At 46.3% G+C, this 10,163-nt stretch overlaps 1 protein-coding gene across 1 annotated transcript; it reads right to left on the bottom strand.

The window, feature by feature from the left end:
• Positions 1-2,048: 2,048 nt before the first annotated feature.
• tmprss7 (transmembrane serine protease 7) lies at positions 2,049-10,101 on the bottom strand. The gene is made up of 17 exons (XM_066699987.1): positions 10,059-10,101; positions 9,378-9,508; positions 9,003-9,070; positions 8,700-8,893; positions 8,356-8,385; positions 7,705-7,933; positions 7,166-7,296; positions 6,925-7,037; positions 6,704-6,810; positions 5,559-5,695; positions 5,171-5,278; positions 4,877-4,978; positions 4,497-4,613; positions 3,604-3,775; positions 3,060-3,328; positions 2,621-2,757; positions 2,049-2,210 (listed from the first exon to the last, which is right to left on the bottom strand). The coding sequence occupies exons 1-17, from the start codon at positions 10,084-10,086 to the stop codon at positions 2,049-2,051; spliced, it is 2,235 nt and encodes a 744-aa protein (XP_066556084.1). The 5' UTR covers positions 10,087-10,101.
• Between the last annotated feature and the right edge of the window lie 62 nt (positions 10,102-10,163).

Below are 10,163 nucleotides of genomic sequence, written 5' to 3'. Positions count from 1 at the left end.
CATGCATTACCAGCATGCACTTATTTTCATATAGGATTCAACAAACATACTCTCATTAGATTTCAGATGCGCTCCTGTGATGCGCAAAGGCACGACTGTAGCGCCGGTTCCTCCGCTGCGCGTTTGAGCGCCGCCTCGCAGAGACGCCTCTTACCTGCACAGGTACGCTGGCAGCGGAGCAGCACCGACAACCCGATACGCTGTAAACCTCGCAAGCCCTGTCTTTAGGAAACGCTGTCATGGCACTCATTCCTTTGGCTCGACTGCAAGGAAACGCACAGGACCTCGGAGAAGAGTTGCGTGAGCGGCTCCCGGGAAGCGTCTTGCCGAACAGCAGGGAAACCCGACCTGTTTGGGTTGCCTGCCGTGAGGACCAGTCTTTAAACCCCCCGGAGCAGGAGCCAGAGGGGGCCCAGCATGCACCGCGACACTCCCTGCACGGCCGGGGCTTGCGGGGGGCATCAGGAGTGATTCACTGCCATGGCAACACAAGTTTGGGACAGAAAGTTGTGTTTTGGGAAAATTGTCGCAAATCTGTTACAGTACATAAATAAATACAGTCTGTCTTATGCGTGCCATATACGTTGAAGGGAATATTACTTCTACTGATATTTTTCTCATCCCTGTTTAGACCATAGAATTGATTTTATCCAATTGATTTGAAACTGGTAGACAGCTGTATATACACATTAATAATTCAAAATGGACAGAATCAGGTTATGGATTATTCTGTGCTACTCCCAGTTGTAACTTAAGGTCTTGTTTCATTGGGTTCAAATTGTTTTCAGCTCGCAGGTAGGAAACCCACAGAAACAACTTTGCACTTCAGAATGAATATCTGGAAGTGTCTTTACAGCCGAAGCAGTTTGAGGAGCCGACTGTGCCCCAGTATCTGTTATCAGTGTCTCTCTCAACTCTTGGCAAAACAGCTTGGATATCCCAGCAAAGGGACACAGGGCTGGCATGCAGGGATGGAGCATTTCAGTCCGGGATCAACATTTTTCCTTGTCTGGGAAACTGGCCATCAGATCAGCACACAGCCCTCTTTAAAGAGCATAGACAGGTCTATTGTAAGAGGGAGCCGAACACATCCCATCAATAAAGAGGACATTTCTTTCAGGGTTTACTGACATTTCAGTGCTTGGAAGACTTGTTAGTTAGTGTGTTGTAAGAATGAAACTTAGCTTCAGTCACTCACATTTTATTTTGTGTGCTATGGAATTGTCCGTACGGTAATTATATTAAAATACATTCCTCATGTCTCAAAGCATCTAAAATTTGTGACCGAAAACACGGCACTGCATTGGTTAGCCTGAAGGACCTCAACAAACTAGTATGTTCACAGAAGGCATTTGGCAGACATTACACAACCTTTCAAAGGAAAGCACGGCAATTATTTTAAAATTACTGTAAAAATACAATTATGGCACACTATTTATGGAGCACAAAACCAATGGTGATAGAATGGTGACCTAAATAATTTTAATTTTGTGGTGACAGTTCAGCAGGAATGAACAATCATGTTTTTGTTTTCCCTCACAAAATGAAGTATAATTCGGAGATCACTGCATTCTGTGGAGATTAAATGTGTTTCTGACAATGTCTGCAACCCTCGGGGCAACTGAGTAAATGTGTTGTAATGAGTGTAAGCCATGCACTAGAAAAACACATTTCTAATTTTCATTTGAAACTAAAAACACATGTATTGTACACTGTGACTGATCACAATCACTATTAAATATTTATAGAAGTGTAACAAGTGTAACTTCAGTAACAATTAGATATACAATGTCCTTATGAAATGTCCAAAGGATAAGTGAAAACGTAGTGTACAATATGATCAGGTAACATAATGTCATGTTAACAACTTCTGTAAAGGGAGTTTACACACCTCTGACATTTGTTGTTTGGACATTCCAAAGTACATTGTGTGAAGTAAACTTGGTAAATAAAACATACATAAGTAAAAATGGAGCCCATACTTTGTTCTGTAATAAATTCAGAAATATTTATTTTGTTGAGCTCAATATAAAACAGGCCTTTACTCCTCAGGGGATGTGCTCCCGAATCCAGGCTGCGAACTTGGACACCCTTGTGTAGACACCAGGGAGGTTGGGCCTCCCACAGCCGGCCCCCCAGCTGACGATGCCGGTGAGGAACCAGTGCCCCCCACTGGGCTCCCGGCAGGACAGAGGGCCCCCCGAGTCCCCCTGGAGAGACAGGAGAGTGGACAGAGCTGAGACGCATGGAGGGAAAGGAAAGGCGTTTCAAAAGGACAGTGGACAGTGGATAGGACAGGGTTTCTGTAGTAGAACCCCCCTAATACTTGCTAATAATTAATAATAATAATAATAATAATAATAATAATAATAATAATAATAATAATAATAATAATAATAATACATGCCCCAATGATCCTATTCAAATTCCCATGGCTTTACTGGTTACTCTCATACTCTCACAAACTGACTGTGGAGGCTGTGGAGGCTTTGGATACTTTGAATACAGGGTCAGTATTTTTAATTCACAGTGGTTCTGATATGTGGTTGAACAGATCCGTTCTAACGGCTCTGGCTTCGCAGTGTTTCGCCATGGTCTGAACTCTGCACTGAGGACTCACGCGGCAGGCATCCCTCTCTCCAGTCATCACCCCAGCACACAGCATGCGCGGTGACACCGGGCTGTACCTCCCCTTGCACACAGTCTGGCTGATAACCTGGACCTCTGCCTTCTGGAGGATCTGGGGCAGATCTTTATCTGTCAGACACACAATGAGAAACGGGGATGGCGTTGCAGGAAGCCAGATCACCACGACACACATTGTTTAAACTGGCCTTGAAGTTAACTGCTGTTACAGGCTGGACTTGAATCCTACTTTACTTCAGTTACATGTCATTGGTCATTATATCACAGACATTATATCAAAGATGGTTCTGGAGATTAACCGCAGGAAGGATGTACGGCTGGACTGTATGGCAAGAGCGCAGTGGGAGGGGGCTGGCTATGGAAGGAGACCACACCGTCTCAGTCTCTGGGAAAGGTCTCCTCTCTGATCCCACCTTCTTCAGCCTTGCTGCCCCAGCCGGTGACCCAGCAGTTGTGTCCAGCAGGCACGGCCTGGGAGGAGGGCGGCAGGCAGATGGGCTGGATGTGGGAGCTGAGAGCCAGGGGCCAGGGGCTGCTGAGCTGCAGCAGTGCGATGTCGTAGTCAAAGTTGCGGGCGCTGTAGAACTCGTGCACCACTATCCTCCTGATCCCCACTACAAACTTTGCGGTGCCCTGAGAGCGCATCCCCAGGTGGGCCTTCCATTGTTGGGGGTCAGACAGCCTGCAAGAGATACACAATCCACAATCTCAAACATCTCTAAACCTATAACAGAGCTTTATTGGACAGCAGAACGTGTGTCCTGATGGGTGATAATTGGGCTGCAAAATTATGTTTATCTTAAAACACAAGCATTTCACTGGTGGAGGAAATCATGAAACTTCATATAATGCCACATATCTGTACTGCATCAGCACAAATAATATTTTTTTAAACTGAGATACCTATTTAAGCAGTAGCCCCGGGGTGGGAGTGACCGTGCTGCTCTGCCAGCCTACCTGTCCCTGCTGAAGCAGTGTGCTGCGGACAGGAGCCAGTCGGCCGCGATCACAGAGGCACCGCAGTAGAAGGTGCCGGCAAAGTGCATACTGACCTGCCACGGCCACTCGCCCTCCTGGGCTTCCGAGCCGCCCACCACACGAGCCCTCACTGGGGCTGGGCGGCCACAAGCTGTGGATAGACAGGACATTCACTGCACATACTGCACTTACCGGACTGCACTCACTACGGATACTGCACTGACCACACTGCACACTCACTATAACCAAAGAGGGTGTACAAGAATGAACATGCTTTATAATTTAAATATGTGCTGCTGTATAACAGTTATAAAAAGAGATTCCCTGTGAAAGAAATCCATCTGGCTCAGACAGACTAAAGACACTGTCCTAACAGGCCCAGCTGCATCTCTCTGGGCTGAGGAACACACTGACAGCAGGCTGCTGCTGCAGAGTTAATAAGGTAGGGCTGGAGACAGTGTAACAGGCTGCTATTCATTACTTGAGCTTCACTGATCAAAGCTGAGTAGTCCTACGCAAAATGTTTCTGATGACATGAATGTCGGTAATACAAAATTACAGAAAATAACTGTAAACAAAGACAGCAATCAAGCCCCTCTTAAAGGTCTCTTTGATGCATGTGACATGAGGCGGTTTGAGATGGGGTAATGAAGCCTGGACTTCTGGCTGATGTCCAGAGCCCTGGAGATGCTGTGAGCCGGGGTAGCAACACCGCTGAAGACCAGAGCATATTTACAGACCTGCAGCCTGACCAGCCTGACTTTAAATCCGCTCACCCTGCTGTGATGATCCTGCCAGGTTCTGCACAGGCCTGTTCTGTGTTTTATAGGTGTGGCACATGAGGCAGGCTGTGGACTGACAACACAACTCACCACAGTGACTCTCGTCACTCTTGTCCGCACAGTCCGGGACGCCGTCACACTCCGCGTTCCTCTTCCGGATGCACTTACCATTTCGGCATCTGTAGCTGATCGGTGTGCACGGAACTTCTGAAAAAGTCAGATCAGCTTTAATGTGATCAAATGGGGTTACAAAGATAAACGAAACAGCATCAGCACAGCGTTATACAGCGGCCTCTCTATTATAGCAAACACGACAGTGAACAGGGTAGTCTTGGCAACCACAGTAATGCAATTTTCCTTTGCCAAGGGAGAAAGCAGCCCCTGTAGAGATGCAAGGATAATTGCATTTGTTTGATATGAGATATGAGGATCTTCCAGCAGCAGGAATGAGTTCAGCAGCACACACTCACCCTGTGTGCAGTTGGCCTCATCACTGCCATCCTCACAGTCCCTCACTCCATTGCAGGCGTAGTCTGGGTGCTGCTGGGCAAATCCATCGCAGGGAGGTTTAGCTGAAAGAGATTAACTCTTTTAGAGCAATAACAATAGTGTCATCCATGGGACCCTTGCAGGGAGGTCCAGTCTGTGGTTTACAACTGGAGATGTCTAATCCAGATTGCCACGCTGAAACAGCAGGTTCCTGAACTATACTATAGTTATTATCCTTAGCAGTAGTAATATTAGTAAGATGTCTGTGTGCATACAGCAATAGACCTCGTCGCTCTCGTCCAGGCAGTCATCCACGCCGTCGCAGCGCCGCTCTGCTGACACGCACAGCCCCGTGGAGCACAAGAAGTGGCCATCTGCACAGGCTGCACGGGAGACATGTGGAAAACATGAGCTCTGCAGCCAGACACCCACCCTGATAACTGTTACACTGCTTATTTGGAGGCTTGTGTATGTTGTCACAGTGCACAGAAAGATCAGTATCCTATCATTATGGTCCATTGCAGAAATGTGGGGCAGGTGGGATGGGATTCTATGAGAACTTTGCAAAAGCAGAACTTGAATTAGACAAAATTTGCTTTCTGACCCCCTCTAGACCTGTCACACTCTGGTAAAGAAGATGTAAATGAATGAAGGCTGTCTTACGCTCGCTGATGTTGTAGCTGCGGTATTCAGCCGAGAGAGGAGGATCTGAGAACTTGGAGCTGCAGCGAAACTCTATTTCAGTCCTGGGATGGGCAACGCGGAACACTGTGTGGTGGTCCACATAGTCTCCACAGTATCTAGAAAGAGCAGACACACACACGTCAGCCGCAAGTGGTTTTAGAAGGTGTCTCTGATCAAACTGGACATGGTCAAAAGTGGAGTCTTATTTGATCAACCCCCCACTCAGATGATATATTTGTGGTGATTGTTTTATTGTTTTTCAGGCAGTGAGGTTCCAGGCCCGCTGGTCAGAGGTAGCGGAGCCGGCAGTGAGAGATGCGGGCTGGCAGCCCTGCCGGCTCCTGTGGAGAGCGTCACCGTGTCAGGTCCTCTTACAGCCCGTCTCACAGGCACTGGGCCGGCCCCCAGCTCCCTGACAATGATGAAAGGATCCATTACGGTGCTGTGGATGGAATACGTTCATGTCCTGTTTGCATGTGAATGCCTCATTGTGGAGGAATGGAATCTCATGGTCAAATGAAAGACATGTACGTATCTGTAAATGCACTGCAGTCACTCGGCTTATCTCTGCATCTGCCTTTATTTCACATTTCACACACATTTCTTATCTAGTGCCGCGGTTATTCTCTCTTGTAAAAGCACTACGAGACCCTAAAGAGCTGAGAGACTTCTGTAAATAAGCTCCTGCCTTGGCAAGCGGCCATGGGCGATCACAGCTTGTCTGGCAGGAATCTGATTGTGGAGGGACTCGTCTTACCAAGGGGAGGAAGACAAGCCGGGATTTCATTAAAAACGGCCGTGCTTAAGAAATAAAAAACAAAGTACAGTGTACAAACTCATCCCTCCTTGCATTCAAGACTCAAGACACCTAAAACAAATGAGGTTTGAAGTGAAGACAGTTGGGTCAAGACCAGATTCTCACTATTCTCTGAACTTCAAAGGTCAAATGGATTATGTTGGATTAAATATAATGTCAATTTTACTATTTCACAATAGGGGAATATTTGTGCGCCTTTACAGATTTCGTTTGTGCGCCTTTAGAGGTGTTTGAGCAACATTCAAGAGATTTGAACTGATTTGAATGCATTCCACCCGCCGCATGGTGTACAATATGCAACACTCACATCACTTCATTAATCCTCCACCAGCCGTGTTCACAGCCTCTCAAGCCCTTCTCTGTTAACATGTAGTTGTGGAATGTCAGCGCAACTCCAAGCGAGCCATCGGGAGTCTACAACAATACCAACACAGTCAATCACCCTGAACATGCTAACAACATAGGAGAATTAAAACTCTACTGCAACGATATCCATACTAGACTTTACTCTAGAAATTTAAATGTTACCTGAAACTCCCAAGTGCAGTCACATTGGGGGGGGAAGAAGCTCGGGTGATGAGGGCTAGTTATCACTCCCTCTGAGGCTGACTGGCCCAGAGTAATGAGAGCGCTGCTGCAGCCTGGCCAGGGAGACAGCCGTGAGCATTTCACACATGACTCATGAATCCCCTGAGCCTACATACACAAATTAAAACAGGTTGTAAATCTATGTATTTACAATGCTCAGACAGAGGGAAATGCAACTTACTTTTTTCAGTGATGGCTTCAAAGTATCCAATAAACATCTTGCTTCCTTGTCCTAGACTGAAGGATAGGAACATAACATTGCCAGTGGACACTAAGGAGAAATTTGAGGCCGAGTTCACAGGATCACAAACCCTGAGAAAAAAGACAGAGAGGAAAGGAAAATTGTAACAGAAAAATGATACTGACAGTCTCTATTCCTCTCTCAGTCAATATATAAGTGTTTATGGCAACCACTGTGGATTACTCCAGAGTGCAGATTTTATCAAGAAAGAATAGTTTCCCTCAAACTAGACCCTTTATATTAAACCAGGAAATAACCTGCATCTTACCAGCTGTGTAGTGATGCATGATGGGAAATGTATATTGTTTAAAAACATACTAATGGAAAGAAATATACTATGGTTCTATTTATTAGATACTAGAAATATTCTTAATCTACTGCATCAACATAATCAGTTCAAGAGCAAAGTTTTCAAATGTGCTTAAATATATTAGGTTTAATGTTAGAGGACGGCAGCATGGGGGATCTCCTGCACATACTTATACAAAACCTTGGTCCTGAGGGGGATGAGGGAGTCGTATACGGTGAGTGAGCTGCTCACGCAGGCTGTGGGCTCGATCGCAAACGAGGCAATGGTGAGGCGGGCAAGGTAGCCAGGCGTGGTCGAGAGCTTCACGTGGCATAGCAGCCCCCCCTGGGGCACAGAGACATGCAGGGGCAGCCTGGTGCCGGGACGCCCTGCATACAGATCGTCCACACACTTCGCATCTGCATGGAGACAGCCAGCCCCAAATTGTGAGCCGGGGAGGGGGCAGCAGTGCACTGAGCCATATAAGTCCTTCATGTTTCAAAGAATAACAGTATCTAACCACCTCTTAAGTTTATCTAGTTGTATAGCACTGCATTAACCTTGGAATTACTTCAGTGGACCCAGATTTGCTTAGATTTGACAATTGTATATGGCTGTGGGGTTTGGGTCTGGGTTACACTCACACAATGAAGCCTGTAAGTCATAACAGAAAGTGATGCTTTAATGCAGATAACACACCCTTGAAATGCCCTCACAACATGCAATGACCACAGGCATGCACAAGAGAACACCAGCTTAATGGATCATCTGTGTACAACTATGGCCCTGCTCCTACACACAGTCAGGACAGCCCTGCGCTGTCTGTAAAGCTCAGCCTCACCTGTCCCCGTGTACTCTGACCTCAACGCCGCTGCAACACAAGCATCGAAAGAAAAACAATACAGGTCAAAAAACAAAACATAACAGTCAATTTACTGCAATTTCAAACTGAATGTATTTAGTTTTTAATTCTTTACATCTGCTGTTCAATACATATTTCTCACTGGCTGACAGGTTTGTCTTTTGGCCTCTGAAGATTCTCTTCTAACCAACAGCTGGGAGCTGAGCTGAGAAAGCACCGGCATGGTGTCAACAGTGTAACTGAATCGCACAGGAGACTCTGACAAGCTCCTTCACTCATATCAATGCCCACAGCACACTCTGCATCTCCGCACTCTTAGTCACCGTTGACCACGATGGAGTCGATGTCCACGGGCAGGCTGAGCAGGAAGCCCACAGAGCTGCGGTTCAGCAGGCTGGTGTGGACCGAGTCTCGGAGAATGGCACCCACACACTCCTCACACAGCGAATGGCTGTTCATGCTGGTCACCACGAACACCATCCAGAAATGGACCAGGAGACCCCCCTTATTGTTGGTACTGCAAAGCAAGACACACATCTGTGAATTTGTGTAACACCACACGCTTCCACCTGACAGGTTTCACCACACTGTGGAGAAGAGACTTGTTTAAGTGAAAGCTGCGTTACCTGATGTCTGATATGACAGACTGCTGGTACAGTTTGGAGACTGGGGACTTTCTATATACATCATTCACCTACAAAAGAAAAAGGATGAGTTTGGTATATCAATCTAGGTGGTCACAGATGAAGTTGGGGGTTTGTTTTGTCTGTTCCCTGCTGTCTGCTGCAAAGACAACTTTGAAAAACAAAAAACACGGAAAAAGCATTTGAAGTTATTCACTTATTTCATAGAGCGTAATATGTACTAGATCCTGATCAGTAGAAGTAGTAGTAATAGAAGTAGAACTGAAAAATAAATCTAGTTTAAAGAAAAGTATCAATCTTCTTTAAACAAGCCCCTACAAAATGACTCCAGAAACTCACAGTAAAATATAAACTCACCACATTCGCAATTTTGGTGGCCATGGAGAGGAATTCGGTGGAGTCGGTGTGTCTGTACTCTGGGATGAACTCAAAGTTGGCGATACGGAACATTCCAGCAAAATATACCCCGTTGTTACTCTCCCTCTGAACTGTAAGAGAAGCATCGGTCACAGGATGCAGGAGACACCTGCCTCTATAGTATAGTTCTATAGTAGAGTGACTATACTGAAACACGTACATCAATTGTTACGAACGAGCTACACACACACATTTTCTGGGCTGTGTTTATTCATCCCTGAGGTGCTCAGCTATACTACTGCACTTTCACATCCCCAACCATCATTACTAGCAGGGACTGAGAAGAAATGGATGATTGTGAGTACACAGTTTACTTGGTGTGATAAGGACAGCACGGCCCCACCAGCTGAGAGAATAAAAAGGCCCTCAGAGAAGTCAAACAACTCCGCCCTCCAGTGGAAAACAAATGTATAGGTCTGAATCAGTTTTTCATGCAATCCAATACCAATAATGTTAACAAGCATTTGAAGTATCTTGTGTCTTGTGATTATTATTTTTACCATTTAACCAACAACACAGTTCCTTGGACTGTTGGTAGAGCTGCCAGAACATGACACCCTCAGCATGCTCCCTGTCCCCTGCTCTCCCTCTCCCTCCCTCCTCCCTTGCTCCCTCGCTCACAGATGAACAGCCATAGCAGGGTCCACATGATCACCACGACCACAAACACGGTGACGGTCAGCAGGATGGCCAGTGCCTGCAGGTTCCACACGGTCTTCCGCTTCT

This window comes from Amia ocellicauda, chromosome 3 (genome assembly GCF_036373705.1).
Source record: "Amia ocellicauda isolate fAmiCal2 chromosome 3, fAmiCal2.hap1, whole genome shotgun sequence".
NCBI lineage: Eukaryota > Metazoa > Chordata > Actinopteri > Amiiformes > Amiidae > Amia > Amia ocellicauda.
Note: the sequence above shows the minus strand (reverse complement) of the source record. Positions and strands in the feature narration are given on the sequence as shown.

Coding starts and splice junctions, on each gene's coding strand:
- tmprss7 (XM_066699987.1), bottom strand. CDS start 10,086: ATGTGGACCCTGCTATGGCTGTTCATCT. Junction 3,329..3,603: donor CACTGCTTCAGCAGGGACAG/GTAGGCTGGCAG, acceptor TATCTCTTGCAG/GCTGTCTGACCCCCAACAAT. Junction 2,211..2,620: donor GAGAGAGGGATGCCTGCCGC/GTGAGTCCTCAG, acceptor CTGTCTCTCCAG/GGGGACTCGGGGGGCCCTCT.